Consider the following 18,144-nt stretch of genomic DNA (forward strand, 5'->3'; position numbering starts at 1 on the left):
TAGATACTAGAAACTCAGAATGATGATTCCAATCATGCCCTACCTTCAAAACTCTTCCAAGTGTCTCCAAGAGATAGGGAAGTTCTAACAACATGTTGCTATGTGTGTGTTATCACTAATGTACCCTGAAGCTGAAGTGGGACAGCAGAATTCCCACCAAGGGTGAAGAACAGTCAGGGAAAGCTGCACAGAAGAAATGATCCCTACTCGGATCTTCAAGGACGAAAGAAGATCTTGTAACACGGTAAAGGATGTTCATTCCAGGCAGACCAAAGTCCACAGAAAGCTCAGGAGATGAGCAGTTGTGGCACTACAAACACAAGCTGTCGCTGCAGCACTGAACTGGAACACCGAGGAAAAGACAGAAAAAAGGTGGGGGATGGACGGGGTGGGGGAAGGGAGCTGGTGAGAAGCCCGGCCAACACCATGCTTCATCTGTTGGCAGGCTTCCTTCCTGTCTGCCTTCCTTCTTTCTTTCTTCTCTCTCTCTCTCTCTCTCTCTCTCTCTCTCTCTCTCTCTCTCTCTCTCTCTCTCACCCAATAGGCCTCACTGTTCACAGGAAATGCGTGTTTTTAAGGATTCACTTGAAGTTTCGAATCTGTGATTATATGATTAGGAATTTCACACTAATCAAGCCAAGATAATAACAGAAGAAAACACGTTTGCTGTAGGTAACCCTTCTGCTGTATTAGTATTCATATGCAAATATTTTCTCTTAAAAAATGAAAAGAAGGCAAGGTGAAAAATATAATCTGACCCTTCTTATCTCCCGGAAATATGTGTGCAAGTCAGGACACATACTTAAAGCACACCGGGCCTCGAAGAATGCACATGCATTATCACTCTATCTCCAGGTACAGTGGGACAGAATGAGCAAACAGCAGAGTATAGGCAGGCCAAGCAGAAATCTGCAGTCTTCTGAGTTAAGAGTTGTCAGGCCAATTAGAGATTACTTTCTGAGTAGGTCCCAAATATTACATGGGACAAATGTATACTAAAAAGTACCCACTGCCAGCATGGTGGCACACACCTTTAAACCCAGTACTTGGGAAGCAGTGGACCTGTATTATTTTTATTACTAAAGTAACAATTATAATTTATAAAGTAGTACCTTCTAAGTGAAAAGGTAGCTGGATGAAAGATCTATTATATTTTTGGTGGCATTTTGGCTTCCTTTAGGGAATGCCATTAGCCACACATGAGAGAATTAGAAAACATAATATAAAAATGTAAACTTAACTAGCTTCAGCTATGAAAAAATTTCCCATTAGCAGTGGGATCTCATCTTTTAAATCAACGAGTCACTCCTTAGTAACAAAATGGAATAGTAACACCTTAAGGAAATATTAAGTGGTGTTCACTGACAGGTCATAAGAATCAAATACAGTATCAAAGTTGTCTGTTGTATTTCTAAAACACAAATAGTTCAACAAGAATATACTGGCATAAACATTTTCTAAATATGTTATTCAAAACAATTTAAAAAAGAAGCATACATTTATAATAAATGACAGAAACTTAAAACAGATACGAGAAAATCTTTTTCTTGGTCACAGGGGTCTTATTAATATGTCCTCTATTGATGGCCATAAAAGGAGGGTGCTGAGCAACTCTGGAATGCAGGAAAGATGGAGCCCAACTACTCCAGTCTACTGTGGCTCCCTTCTCTGCACATTAACTCTACTTTTATGACTTCCAGACTCTGTCCTTCATCAAGGTCCCTATCAGAATGAGGAATAGCTTATGGAGTGGCTGCTAGAGTGTTCACTGAGGGGATAGAGATCTCTACCTTACATGCCTATCAGCCACAGAAAGGAGCGCTTATTCATCAGATTTAAACAGCATCCTCCGTTTCATGCTAATTGTATGGTCCTTTGCAGAACAAACAAAAGACTGCCCAACATAAAAGGCTTTCACAAGAAAACCACCAGTCTTGGAGTTTGGGGAACAGATCAACTTGTCACCCTTTCGAGAGGAAGTATGTAATTAATTCAAGTATTACATTTACCTTCACAGAAGGACCTTTACAAATTTCATTATCATGAATGTTTATCCAGTTGCTTCTCTCTGCTTACCATAATGTGACTTCTGCTGATTTCAGTGCTCTACCTCCCCTAAGTTGATGCTTAATACTTCAAAAGTTAAAGGATTTAAAATAATTATACAAAGTTTATCTCTTCATTCCACAAAGAAAATAGTTATGTACACTAGGAAGCAGAGGCTAATGGATAATAAATGCGTGTGGACCAGTCCCTTCTACACAGAAGTTCTGCTTCGCCTGATCTCTTTCAAAACTCACTTTCAGTTGTTGCCATATGAGTAAAAATATGGACTCACAGATTAAGTGACAATGGTATTCAAAGATCATTAAGATGTTAAACTATGGTAATTTAGAACATAATTTGAGGTATGGAAACATGAAAGAGGTCTCTGGAAACCTATATTCACTTAGAATTATGCTATCTATCATTAACAGAGCATTAAAGTCATCATGAGAGGAGGTGGAAAGTAGAAAACACGTGAGGACAATTCGCTCAACTGGCTTTAGAACAGGGGGGTGGCATTTGTGCCTTCTTTAGCCAGCCATTACTTCTAATCAGCTACCTCAGGGCTGGCAGTGCCGAAGCACAGCTGTTTCACCTACAGGTCTTGAGAAGAACACAGAGGACTGGGTCTCTCAGCCTTCCAGAAGAGTTCACTGCTCAGGTCAGAAATGAAAGCAAATATGCTGTGAACATTAACATACTCAGGCTTTTTAATCTAGTAGGTTGGCATTGTCCAATAAAACCAAGGGGTAAGTCATGCAATTAACTCCTTTTCCTGGTAGTCACATTAGTAGCTGTAAGAAATACGTGAGATTGAATTAAGGCCTTACCTTGAACACAATCTGTCAGAAACAGCATCATCCCTACATGTGATATAAATACTGAGACAGGCTTCCATGATCTTTAAAAGCCGGGATGTACTTTACTCCTGAATGCATACTAGATTCATCATCCCACAAACTCAGTAACCACCCACAGCAAGTGGCTACTACATTATGCAATGTTAAACTAAATGTAAAGAAGGGATCTGTTCTTTGTTTTAATCACGACCCAGTGTTTTCCTGTGAGCTGGATGTCAAGCCCCTAGTGAGGTTATTTGTTCTTTTGTGTTAATGAACAGAGCAGGTTCCAAAGTACAAAATGTTACACCATTGGAAATAGACATGGAGTCTGAAAATGGCCTGCTGACTTGTAATTAACACTCAATATGCATGTGTTAAAATAAACTACTTCCTTTTCCTGCTTGTTTTTGTTTTTTGAGACAGGGTTTCTCTGTGTACTTTGGAGCCTGTCCTCTAACTCACAGAGATCCACCTGTCTCTGCCTCCCAAGTGCTGGGATTAAAGGCATGTGCCACCACTACTCGGTCTCCTGCTTATTTTTTGATTCTGTCAAAGTTCAGGAACTTGGGTTTTCTTCTAGGATCCAGTTATTGGCCACATACCCAACAATCAGGAGAATACTCACATCTTTACCACTTGTTGGCCTTTTAAATAAAATGACATTGCCAAGGAGTTAAATTATTTAAATGTCTAAAACCAAAGTGGTTTATTATGGCTAATTGGTAAGAATCATCGATTCTTGTCATGAAAATAACTTGAAAAAAATCACAACAATAATAACCATAAATGAGTAAAAAAACACACTGAATTCCAGGCTAACAAGCCCTACAGAAGGCAGCTCACGGGCTTGCATGCTGACCTGAGACTCCACAGGCCAATCTGACAGACTACAGCAGAGATGGTCAGTATCAGCAGGGTAAACCAGAGGAGTGCCAGCATTTTATCCTCAGATCTGAGCACACGAAATGTGAAAGGTTGTTCTTAACGACTTAACTCCTTTTGTCTTCTTACTTATTGTTAGAAAAGTTTTAATTGAACTTTGAGCTTTTCATTGCTTTCCAGGAAACACAATAAAAATGGGGAAGTTAATAGATTATAGATTTGACAATAAATGCTTAAAAAGGTCTTCAAATGTAAACAATATTCATCTTAATGACTTAAAATGAGATTAAGTGACATAGTTAAAACTAATTGCCACAGTATGATTCAATATATAATTTAGTTATAATCTAATTGTAATTCTCAGAATATATCATCCTTGTATCTCAAATATTTGCATATTATCACTCTGTGCATTATAAATACCTTCACACTTAAGGACAGTGGTATTGATTCTGTTAGTTAATGATTACTTCTCTAACAGCCTCAAATTATCCTGAGTGATGGTTGTCTCCGAAAGACATCATTATATGTTTAGTCCTGGAGTTCAGTCACGGTCAACTGTCTTCTTGTTCTTCAGATGATGAACTCTTAGGAGTATAATCCAGGACAGTTTCAGGCACACAGAATGTTTAACAGAGCTTCACACAAGATAGATTTTTATGAAATACTTGTTTAAATAAATGAATCAGATATTTTAAAAATGCATTTGGGTCAGAAAATTATTATTTATTAACCAATCTAAACAAGCTTTAGGTAGACAATGATAAAATGCAAATAGTTATTCATCAGTTCTTTCTATGACTAAATTATCTTATAACTAACTAAACATGACCTATATATTTTAAATTAATTCAATTATCTTTTTGCTAGTGTTTTCTTTAGCATTTGAGCATTCATCACGATACCAAAAAGTTCCTTGTATAAATGACATTCCCTCAGTCCTCAAGAACCTTACTTTATTCTCTCAGGCTGGCAGGATGGCTCAGCAGGTAGAGGTACGTTCTGCCAAGCCTCACATCCATAGCTCGATCCTGGCAGCAACGCGGTGAAAGAAGACAGCCAACTCACCCCAGCTGTTCTCTGATCTCCACACATGTACCACGGCACGGATGTGTCCCCACCACACACACACACACACACACACACACACACACATATATACACACGCACATACACACACACATACACACACATATATACACACGCATATACATACACACACACACATATACACACGCATATACACACACACATACACACACATATATACACACGCATATACATACACATACACACACATATACACACGCATATACACACACACACACACATATATACACACGCATATACATACACACATACACACACATATACACACGCATATACACACACACATATACACATATATACACACGCATATACATACACACATACACACACATATACACACACACACATATACACATATATACACACGCATATACATACACACATACACACACATATATACACGTGCATATACACACACATACACACATATACACACGTGCATATACACACACACACATACACACATATATACACACACACACACACACATATACATACACACATACACACATATATACACGTGCATATACACACACACACATACACACATATATACACACGCATATACATACACACATACACACATATATACACATGCATATACACACACACATACATATATACACGTGCATATACACACACACATACACACATATATACACATGCATATACACACACACATACACACATATATACACATACACATACATACATACACAGACAAACACACATACACAAATAAATGTTTAAAAACACATCTTACTCTTCTGGTGGTTACCTGTAATTTGTCACACACTACACTAGTGTTTCTCAACCTTCCTAATGCTGAGACCTTTTAATAAATTCCTCATGTTGTGGTAACCCCCAACCATAAAATTATTTTGGTGCTACTTTATAACTGTGATTTTGGAATCATATGTAAATATCGGATACGCAGGATACCTGACAGATGGCTCCCAAAGGGGTTGTGACCTACAGGTTAAGAACCACTGCACTGGTGTAAACACCTTAAAATTTAAGCATCCATGGAGTGTAAATATCATCTGATATATTCAAAATTAGGATCTGAAAACTGTAGGACTGAAGTAAGGTGATGTAAGCCACATTCTATGATAATGTGTGTACCTCTACATACAGACTTTATAAAGGGAACAATGCCTGATTAAATATTCTCAATGTGAAGGATTACTGATGTTATACTTTCGTAAAGTCAGTTGTAAGGTAATTATTTTGGTTTATTTAATCTTACTAAGAATATGTAGTTTGAGTAGAACCTCTTCAGATATAGGAAGACTTCAATTAAGTTGCTATAAATGATATTTTTCAGTATCACTGTGTGGAAAGGCGCTGACCAGCATGTGGTTTGTCCATTCTGTTGTGACTCCACAGTTCTCTACTACACTGTTTCATGGTTTATATTCTCTGGCTAAGGAAACTTGTTTTAAAATCTTATACTTTGTTATGGAGCTACCAAGATTTCCATATTTCTTACAAAGAAAAATTTCCCAAATTTTAATATAAAAAGTTAGAAAAGTAGCAATGTATTCATGACTTGAAGAAAATCTTTAAACACTTACCACATAATTAATTTTTAATTAGCCTATATTTATTATACGAAGTAATAGTTTATTATGAAATTTTGATACAAGCATACTGTGACCTCAGATCATACTTACCCATGACTCTCTTTTCCTCCCTTTCCTCTGTCACAGTCCCCAATTTACTTTCATATCTTATTTTTTTAAAATCTAGATTCTGCATATTAGAGAAATATCTGCTATCTGTCCTTTTGAGTCTGTTATTTTGCAAGCCTTCTAATTCTTGTACAAGAATGTCCTATATTATGGGGGCAAAACAAGTACAAGAAGATCCTTGGGAAGGTAAGTTCCTGTTGTTGAAGACACCATGCATTTTGGACACAGGACCTAGAGGATTTGAGCTGGATCTAACTTGAAAGCATTTCCCCTGAAGACTAGCTTTCATGATACCAGAAGGCACCATGCAAGCTTCTGAAGGAGGAAAGCAACCAACAATCCCACCCAACTATAATGCCTATGAATGGTCAGAATGGCACAATAACCCTAAATGTACAGCAGTGCCATGCAGACCTTGGTGGTAATCAACAACTCTCTAATTGTGCTTAAGACTTGCTTAACAGGAAGGAAAACATGCTTGGTACTGGAAAGCTAGCCAGCTACTCAAGGCTAGTGAAATCAGGGATCTTTGAGGACCCACTACTGGCACCACTTTACTAAACCAGTGTAATTTCTAACTGCATTCTAAGTATTTATCCTAAAACCCACAAGTAAATGTAGCTCTAATCCCTAATCAAAAAAATTTCTCCTTCTAAAAGATGGAGACAGAAACTACAGCAAACCAAAATGCAGAGAACAAGTAACCATGTGGTACCCAGCCCCAACTGATACATCTGCAACACAACTCCTACACCTAAGGGTAAAGGAACATCCTGGAAGATGGGGTTGGAGGACTGTAAGATACAGAGGTACAAGAAGTCTGCCATGAGATTTTATCTCCCAGAAATGCTAGAAGCTACACACCCATGAAATCTCATAAACATGGTTACCTGAACAAGACCTGAGCAAGGATGACACCAATACACATGCTAGTACAGAAGGGGGCAATCTTACAGGGCCCCAACCAAACACAAAGAACTACAGGCAATTAGGAAAGCTGAGAGCACTCAGGGAAATAGCCTTGCTCAGGGAAGAGACCCCCATTGGAAGCCAATACCAACCGGTCAGTCCTGAAATCATATGCATACAAGTAAGATAAGGAATAAGCATGCTGGATTTATATTTTTAGAAATATATACAAACATTTACATATATACATACATACATTCACATTCACACACACACACACACACACACACACACATGTGCACACGCACATACTTAAAGAAAAAGAAACCATAAACTTGAGAGAAAAAGCAAGGGTAGGTAGGTAGTGCATGGGAAAGGCTGAAGAAAGGAAATAGGAGGTAGAAAATGATGTAATTATATTTTAAGTTGAAAAAATAAAAAAATCATTAAAAAGGAAAAAAGTACACCTAAATATATTAGCTACAAAATGAAATTTAATTACCATACTATGTTTAGTTTTACTGTGTATTAATTTCAGGGAAATATTTGTTTGAAATACAAGAATTATGTGTAGAGTTGAAAAAACTCCCATAATTTTCTGAAAATAAATACTACTATCCTAAAATATTAGTTGGCAAAACAAATAAATAAACAAAATTATTCTTGGTAATCATTGCTTACAAATAATTTATAAAAATGCTATCATTTAAAAATCTGATTTGTAATGTGCTTTTATTTAATGAATGATGTCAAAAGAATTATGATACAGAAAAATATTCAAATACAAATGAATGATGAAGGAAGGAATAAGGTATAGACAATATAAGATGGATACAGGAGGTTGAACTAGATAAGAAAGGTAAGAGTCAATTTAGAGTTTGGAAATCCCCACATCCTGGGCAAGTATTCTACCAATACCAAGTTACAACTCCAGCTAGCTGTTAGCATACTCAAAAAGCCTAGCTGGGAACACAAAAACATAGGCAAGAAAAGTTATGGGAGATGAATTACCAGGTACATATATCCTCATTATTTTACCACATAAGGTGCTTGCTGGTCGACAGTTAGTTTTACAGCTTCAAACTGGATAAATTCCTTGTGTTCTAGTCTAAGTGTCTGTACAGATGAATTAAGCATTTATTGAATGGCTGACACATGCCATCACAGGGAACAACATGTGTTTTGAATAAATATACACATGCACACACACATAAACACGCACATGTATACATATAAACAAAAACACACATGTACACAAACATAAATGTACACACAGACATACACATGCACTTGTACACAAACATAAACATATATATGAATGCATGCGTAAACATACATATGTTTTCAAACATACATATGTACACACATAAACATGAGTACATGCAGCTGGCCAACCAGCCATTTCTACATTTTTTATAGTATTTTAAAGTGAATTATGAGTCTTTCAGATAGTATAATAATTACAATTTATCAAATGTACATTCTTCAAAACTACCTAAAAATAATTAAATGTTTTGTTACTAATGAAGAATCCATAAGTAAGGTTTTATTAATGGGCAACACTATGAAGTTAAAAAGAAAACAATTTTCTCTTTAGAGACCAGATGTAACTGTGTTTTTAATATAAAGCAGAAGACAGAATTTGATGACGAGATTCATTGTTAAAGAAGGCCACTGATCCAAGGAGGCTGCCGCTCTAATGAGGGTGTGGTCTCCATCGTCTAAGAACTGGCACTCCAGTGACGTCATCAGGAAGAACACCAGTGCTAAGAAGTTACTGGGGTTGTCTCTAGCTGGAGGAGACTGAGGTTGAGCAGAGCTTGGGTTCAAGCTTTTACTCTGCAGGTTCCATGGCATTTTAGATGCACAGAAGAAACAAAACCCCCTATTTGGAGAGAGATCTTAGGAAGAAATTCTGATCCCATAACAGTCAAGTGAAGAGACAGGACCATGCTGGTGGAACAGAAGCCTGTTAGGAAACCTTCAGTAGGCAGAATTGTAAAGACTCAATGAGGGGGTAAGACAAATGCATCCAAATCACATTTAGGCTTTTAATTTGGCAGGTGAATCAATTAATTCAAGGTGGCATTAATTAATTAATCAGTTACGTATTTTTCTCAGCACATTTTATGCACCAGATGTGAATCTGAGTATATAAGGTCTATTTAACTCTAGACAGGTGGCTGGTGGTAAGGAAATGATCTGAGACAGTGATAATGTAGTGGAGAAGATGAAACAAAGTTCTGTGATGCTGACTAGCGGAGGGGCACTTAGCAAAGGTAGTCATGAGAAATGAGAGCCAAATAAATGTAACTTCTACTACAACAAAGGGCCAAGGGGAGCTCTGGTAATGAGGGTGAGGGCCAGGAACACAAAGGCCTAGAAGAGAAAAAGCTCAACATTGTCAAATGACAGGAAGACCAGAGGCATGGAGTACATGGTGGGCTGTGGGAGAAATGAGAATGATGTGTGCCTGGGTTCTCATTTTCCGTAGAGAGTAGTCAGCTAATTTCAAGTCACTGAAAGATGCAATCTGACGTTTATTTCTGTCAGCTATGTAAAGAATGGCCTCTAGGGGAAGACTGGATGTAGAAGCCTGGTAAAAAGTGGTGGCTTTGACTGCTCTTAACAGTGACAAGCTGAGGGACTGTAGGAATCCAGACACAGGCTAAGATGACAAGACTTGAAAGGGATAAAGATGGAATGTGGAGGACAGAGTGGAGCCGAGGCTGCCTCAAGGGATTCAGTTCTCCACCATGTCATAGATGATGGTGATAGGAAGAGATGATGAAAACTTGGACAGGGGTGCTGTGGGGGGCAGGGGGTGTGCACACGGTCGCACAACACACACACACACACACACACACACACACACTCATGCACGCACGCACGTGCACACACACATGCATGCACACACAAATCAACAAGCAAAGCCTTCTATGGTCAAGTTAAGGTCGAAATGTTTAAATATAAGTAAAATGTAGTCAGCTGGTTAGACCGACTTAAACTCAGGATCACTGACTAGATAACACACTGTGGGAGTCGTGAGCCTCTCTCCAGAGTGTAAAACAACCAGATTAGATGGTACCTTCTTGTTTGTTTTTACATGGAGGTTCAAGCAGTGCAGAATATACAGCAATGTTTTAAAGAAGAAAGATAAAGTATTATATTTGAGATGCTTAAGATAAAGATAAATAATTTTGGTTGTTCTATGCCTCCTGCATTACGATTTAACTGTGAGGTTTCCTCTGTAGCATCCCTGTTCCTTCTGTGTTCTTGATAGCAAACACTGGCTTCTCCATTGCTCAGAAAGTACTTCTGACACATCTGAGAACATACATCAGCTCTAATGTACTAACAGTCTAGAAACAGCACAGTTCAAATACCTGGAGACTGTCACCTTAAACAGCTCCTTTCCTTAGGAAGTAGCCTTGGAATTCTTCATACTGATGAGCAAACATTAACAACAACAATAAGCTGTCAAGCTCTGCAGACATCTCTAATACATCATGTAAATATGCTAAGTCTCAATGTGCATCCCTGTACCCATGTTCCTTTTGATATGTGGAAACTGAATTCTTAAGGTAATTAAGAGATGTGGCTTTGGGAGATACTTAGGTCATGAGGATGGACCGGTCAGAAGGGGTAATGATTCCTTTAATAAGGGGTGATGGTCAGGGTTCCATGTCATGACATGAGAAGGTGCCACATAGGAACTAAAGAGGGAAGAGGTTACCAGATAGCAAAGTTGCTAGCACCCTGATCTTTGACATTCCATCCCTAGAACTGAGAGATAATTTCCTGTTGTGGAAGCCACTAAATAGTCTACAGTACTTTGTACTAGAAGCCTGCTAAAAGACTAAAGCAGGCGGTTATTTCCTAAATCTCAAATGCATCAATCTTTATTCCTATCATAGATGGTACTCATGGTCAACTCTCACTATAAGCTTGAAGTGAAACAAAACTGAAGATCAAGGTACTTCAGAATAAAAGGTGGACAGTTTTCTTTGTTCTTGTACCCAATTCTTTCATTACTACCTACCCAGTGCCTTAGGTATAGTAGGTGTTTAGTGACTACTTCTGAAATGAATGAATGAAAAAAAAAGTGCCCTTGATTATAGAACATTTGCTTAGTGAGAGTTATTAAAAATCCCTTAAAATAAATGTAACTTTCTACTTAGAGCTCATTCCTAATTAACTGATTGTAATTAATGTATTCATTTATCAGATCTTTTACCTACTCTGTATTAGGCACTGAGGAGCCCATGCTGAAGCAAACAGGTCAGATCCCTGACTTCACTGCAGCTGGATTCAGTGGCACTCTTCTGCTACATGGCAGAAGTCGGGGTGTCACAGTACAGAGAGCTGCAAAACTGTGGTATCTCTTCCACTTAAGTATTATGTTACTACTTCACATTCCCTAAGTCTTAGAGATGACCACTTTAGTGATTAAATACCGTCAACACACTGTGCAGAAAGGATCCTAACATATTAGCATATCCTCCAGAAGAAAACAGCATTTTCATGGAAAATGAAGATGTAAGCTGCATTTTCTCCAGAATAGTCAGGAAATATTCTCCGGTGCAGAAACAGACAATAGAATTCTCTACAGGTTCATATATTATCTATTCAAATGTGCTAGGGGAAAAAAAAAGCACTCAAAAATAGTCAAAATGTTCTAACTCAAGAACTCATTCCTCTCTCTTGCCCCCTTCCTTCCTCCTAATTTTCCTTTCTCCCCTTCCTTCTGTCCCCCTTCCTCTCCCTATCCCTCTCTTTTTTACACCTCCTTACAAAAGTGCCCATTTCCTGCACTAGACATCACACCTTGCAGTGACTCCCAGCCCTGCTCACCACAGGCTTCCATAGACCACCTCTTCTTGGTGTGAGTTCAGTCACTATTCTCCCTCAGGAGAACGTGGAGTCATAGTGACTTTCTCAGTTTCTCCCCCAAAGGGCTCTTAGTGCATGTCACTTACCTGCAAAGACTGGCCACCTTCTGCCTCGGAGATTTTACATCTCATTTCACTTGCTGTGTCTCCTATGCAGCAAAAAAGACACAGAGAGACCTTTTCTGTTATGACCAGTTGTCTTCTGTTTGTTCGCAGGACTTATTGTAACTTCATGTCCTGTGCTGTGGAAGTGACCACTGTTTCTTTTGTTACAGCGTAAACAAATTAATGTTTAAGAATAATAAAATCTATTTCATCCAGGTCTCATAAATATGCCATAAACACACAGTGAAGTGTATCCTGCTTTACATAAGTTTACACTGAAGAAATAAAATCAATTCATACTGCATATACCAAGCTACCATATTTTAAACAAACCAAGAAATCTACGGCCTGAAGACAGGCAAACTATTTTAAAACACAAATTTCTTTATGACATGAGTAATTGTTCTTCAAATTTATTTTCATCAGGTTTAATGTTTGTGGGGTTTTTTTGTCCCTGTGGATTAAAGTAGATAGGTATGTTTCTGTGTAATAATAAACCAAATAGAAGACAATCTTCACAGCGGGGAAGGACAATGAACAAACACATAAAAAGCTTTCAGTTAGCACTATGATTTCTAAGTCTGGTGCCTCAGTAGATTCTACTCATAAATTAATTTGGATCTGATGATTCGAAGGACAGAAGGCATACACAGTTGAGTAAGTATAAGCACAACAACTTATTAATGGCCTGCTTTAATTTGCTTACTACTAACGGTTGGTGACTGGCACATGGTCAATACACACCCAATTAGCCTATTTCTCTGAAGCATAATCAAAAGCTAATCTAGTAATTTGTAAATTGTTCTTCCCATAAAATTAGGTCAGTTTAAAAATGTACATAACAGTGAAGTTATCGAGCTTATGGATGATGCTTTGACTGAAATGAAGGTAAGGAATTGTTTATGTTAAGGAATGTTAAAAGCAGTGAGTAGAAACAGACCATGAAAATCTTTACTGAGGTACATTCTTTCAATGCAACACAAAAGTTTAGTCTATCAATGGTTGCAATTAAAGAGAAGGTGCTTGAAAACTATACAGAACTAAATTAACCTTGTTATATTTGAAAACTACGGCAATTTCTGATGATAGCTGGCATCCTCAAATGTTCCTATGTAGACGAATCCATGCACACTCCAGTCCATGAGCAATGTTTCCAGTGCATGCAATATGACTGATTCTGGGCACGATCAGGACAAAGACAGGCATTCCACAGTTATTGGTTCAGTGAATTAGGGAGTTTCTCTTTCTAGTATTTCACCTATAAGTCTGTGGCAAAACACTTAAAGGTAGCTAATAAAAACAATACCTTCTAAAATTTGTTTAATATAAAAGGCAAATTTATGAAATATTATTTTGATATTTTATTATTCCTAATATAATTGTGAGATCATTTTTAAAATTTAAAAAGTTAATAGTATTTTTCAAAATTCATACTGAAAGAAGACCACTACTAATTTGGTCTGTATATAATAGCTATAACTTTACTGTTAAGTCAGAAATTTAGTCAACCTATTGCCATAATCCAGGATGTCCAACTCTCCGATTGACTTTTTACATGGCTGTTTACAGTAATCCTGCACTGACACATCAAAAAGAGCCTTCTCCTCGGCAATTCCATCTTCTGTCAGGATCCACCCACAACATACAAACAGAGAAACCAGAGTACAAGGAGCTCAGTTTGCTTCATTACAGACATGAGCATGGACACATGCTCAACTACTACAATAATATATGTACCCTGTTAATAATGACCATAAAAAACAAATGAAATGTATAAGGAACCATAATAAACTCACCATGAAAAGTTACTAACTCTACAAAATATTATTCATTTAAAATAGTGACTCCTTAACCCATAGCCACATGGTCACTGCATTTAGCTGGAATTACCCACCACAAAAATCTACGCTTTCTTTGCCATTTTCTTGTTTCAAGGTGAGCACCCAAATTCTTCCCTATTTCTCCTCACTGTCTGAAATGCCCGAAAGGGTACCAGTCAGTGTTCTTGAGAGCACACGATGCATCTGCCTGGAAGCAACACACAAGCACTATTTATCGCAATGCCATGCTGGGTGATGACTCAGATAGCACAATCACTGATTACAAGGGAAATTGCCATCTGCAAGATTATTTCTGCAAACAAAGGCACAAAATGAAGTGGAACTCAACAAAAGAAAAGAACAGGTCACAGTGAAAGAAATACAGCTTTTGAATTTTTTCCCAATAGAATTGTTTTATCACAATGAAAAATTCAATTATTTTGTATAATTCATTTAGAGGTTAGATACCATAACAATAAATAAAAACAAATATGAGAAATGCAAAGTAAGATGTTTTAGTTTTGAGATACCACTTATGCTTTACAGGCTACACAGACTCAAGTCAGCCATTTAGAAGGAAGAAGAAAATCCTCTAAGGTTTTCATAGTAATTTATCTTTTGTAAATCTGTTGATGACTGTTGGATGTGCGTGGTAAGATCTCCCCCGTCTCTCTCTATCTGACAAGCAAGTGAACTTCAAGGGGCAGAGGCACTCAGTGACCTGCCACAGGTCTTCTGGAGGGAAGGCAACCACATGCATGGCAGAAGAACCCATTGTCAGAGCTGGTACAGGGTGTGAAAGCCAACTTCTCTGAAAAGGAGATCTGAAGTCATGATCTGGTGCTGGTGCATGCCACCCCTACCGCCACCCCCCCCCCCTACCCCTGTATGTCCTATTCTCTCCATTCTGTTTTGCCTCACTAAGCTCCATACCTTATGTGTTTTCTTCTCTTCCAATGGTAATGATGACTACTTCTGACCAGAGTTAGCCTCTACCCTTCCTTCTGGTCTTATAAAGGAAAAACCCTTGGTGGTTTTCCAGAGTTTTATAGACCAGATACAGTTTTACTATTACTAGAAGCAAAATTCCTCATATTCTAGAGCATGCTAGTTTCTTTGAAAAATGTAGATTTTATTTTTAGTAAATGATAAAGGCTACATATCCTAATATGGCTCATTCAGATCTTAAAGGACTAATGTGAAATAATTTAGAGGTTGGTCAGTTTTGTTGTGAAAGGCCAGATAGTAAACATGTTGGGCTTTGCAGGCCATATGGTCCCTGTCACAACTTCATAACTCTACCACTGTAGCCAAAAGCAGCCGGAGACATCATGTGAGCTAATAAGTGGCTATGATCCAAGACAATATTATTTATGAAAACAGCTGGCAGGCTGGAGAGTTTACTAATCCTCATTGTAGAGGAATATGTGTACCATGCAGTTTCTGGGATTAAAAAAAATGGAGAAACATTTGAGCTCTTCAAGGCGATGAGAAAAGGAGGGTTATTAGAGCACCATCATGACCAGTTCTGTTGGGAGAAGGTGGGATGGGAGAGGAGAAACAATGGAAGAAAGTGAGCACTAGTCATAAGGGAAGGTAGGGAGTGGAGAAACTTCCAGGCATGGGGAAGGATGCCAAAGGTTCCCTTGGTTCACCCAGAGGAGGCTTGTACAGAGGCTTTGGTGGCAGACAAGTAAGGTAACAGACCCACGGTTCTCACTTCTTAGACCCCATTACCACTTGATCCTGGCCACTCTTTTCTCTGTGGATTGGTGAGTTTGGGAGGACCTGGTTCTATATGGCTGTACCCTTTCTTTAGTTTCTCTTGATAAAAGACAGCCACAGAGAACATGCTGTTCCTCTCAGTACTCTTCCCAGAGGGGGAAGCCTGCTCCAACTCAGCAAATCCTACAACTGGGTGGAAGTCAGTCTAATTATGGGATGCACATTAAGAAACCCATTTGCTTTTTGATTTAAACCACATTATTCAACAAAAGTTTCTAGGCAGAAGAATTTGTCTCTCTCATGGTTTTGTTTCAATTGGCCATATTTTATAGGAAAAGAGGACTGTCATTACCAGTATATCCTTGAGCTCCTAAGCACCAGGACTGGGCTGATACATACATAACTAGAATTTGCTTCCATACAAAAAGATAGGAGCAGAAAGCAACTAGAAAAGATCATATTCAATGAGTTAACTCAACAAAAAGGAAGACATTCCTGGTATTGGAAACCTAGCCAACTACCTAGGGTTAGCACAGTCATAGATCCTAGATAATCTACAACCACTTTACTAAACTAGCACAATCCCTAACTACATTCTAAATATTTGTCTTTATACCCACAGATAAGTGTAGTTCTCAATCCTAACTAAGAAATTTCTCTTTGCTACAAACACAGACAACCCACAAAAATGCAGAGTTTTGGAGTCCAGTCCCAACCAATACATCTACAACACAACTCTTGCACCTAAGGCTTGAGCATCATTGCAGAGAGGAGTAGAAAGATCGAAGTGCAAGAGAAACAGGAGGCTTGCTGTATGTTGTCTCTCTCAGAAATGTCATTAAGCTGCACCCATGAATTCTAAACAATATCGCTACCTAAACAAGACCTGGACACGGATGACACCAACAGACATGCTAACAAGGAAGGAAGAAATCTCAGAAGTCTTCAATCCTAGACAAAGAACTATATGCAACTAAGGATAGCAGAGAGTAGGAGAAACAGTCCTCCCCAGGGAAGAGTACATCAGTTGGTTATTCAGTACCAAATGGTCAGCCCCAAAGGCAGGTTCACACAAGTCATGTGGTACAGGCAAAGCAGGTTGTATTTAGGAACACACACACATACACACACACACACACACACACACACACACACACTCACACACACACATACACACACAGAGCAATAACAATTAAAAAGAGGCCATGAACTTGAAAGGAGGGGTAGATGGCAGGGTTTGGAGGGAGGAATGGGAAAAGGGACATGTTTATATGTATATATAAATATGTATGTATGTATGATAATCTCAAAGAATAAAAAAGAAGTAGAAAAATTTATTTTTATTAGAAAGGATTTATTTCTAGAATTCCATATCCAAGAATATAATCTACAAAAATTATTCCAAGGAGTTCACATAGGAAAAATATTTCTATGGTCAGAAGTATGAGAAAAACTTGCAAAGTATAAGTTCTCAGTTGATATTTAGCTCATTTTAGTATTGTAAGTACAATTGAGAAATTATATAGTAAAGAAATGATAAATATTTTTTCACAATGTATTTTTTTTTTCCTTTTTCTGGAGCACTTTAGTCACCAAATGCTAGTAAACACCTTTTACAGGCTCATTAACACTCATGGGAAACACAGATATAGCATTTTGTAACAATGCTGGCATAACATTGATTTTAAAATATATTTATCTGACACTTTAGAGGGCTCTTGATATGGCCAAATTTATTCACCTTTGAACATTCATTTTGTAAAATGCTAATCTACACTTTATGCCTTTCTGTGATTTTTTTCACGATGCCCTGTTAATTCATTCATTTGCATCTGGAACAGACTAAGCAGTTATGTGGCTGAATTCTACAAAGTAACTTATTGCAGAGTAGCTGAGATTCTGTAGAGGAGAGAAAGATTGCCAGCTACCTTGAAGACACAGGAGAAAGCCCCAGTGAAAACTTAAAAACATCTTGGAATGCAGGGGTGGGTGTGTGTGTACGTGTGTGTACGTGTGTGTGTGTGTGTGTGTGTGTGTGTGTGTGTGTGTGTGTGTATGTGTGTGTGTGTTAGGGGACAATGTGGGAGGAAGACTAATAAGAACAAAGTTATATATGAAA

The 18,144-nt window shown here is 38.0% G+C and overlaps 1 protein-coding gene across 1 annotated transcript in view; it reads right to left on the minus strand.

The window, feature by feature from the left end:
• Positions 1 to 18,144, minus strand: part of Umad1 (UBAP1-MVB12-associated (UMA) domain containing 1) — a 177,609-nt gene that overhangs the window by 39,717 nt on the left and 119,748 nt on the right. The window contains exon 3 of the mRNA XM_036180932.1: positions 12,463 to 12,524. Within this exon, the coding sequence (XP_036036825.1) occupies positions 12,463 to 12,524 (62 nt within the window). The remainder of the gene's footprint in view (positions 1 to 12,462; positions 12,525 to 18,144) is intronic.

The sequence above is a fragment of the Onychomys torridus genome, chromosome 3, assembly GCF_903995425.1.
Source record: "Onychomys torridus chromosome 3, mOncTor1.1, whole genome shotgun sequence".
NCBI classification, from domain to species: domain Eukaryota; kingdom Metazoa; phylum Chordata; class Mammalia; order Rodentia; family Cricetidae; genus Onychomys; species Onychomys torridus.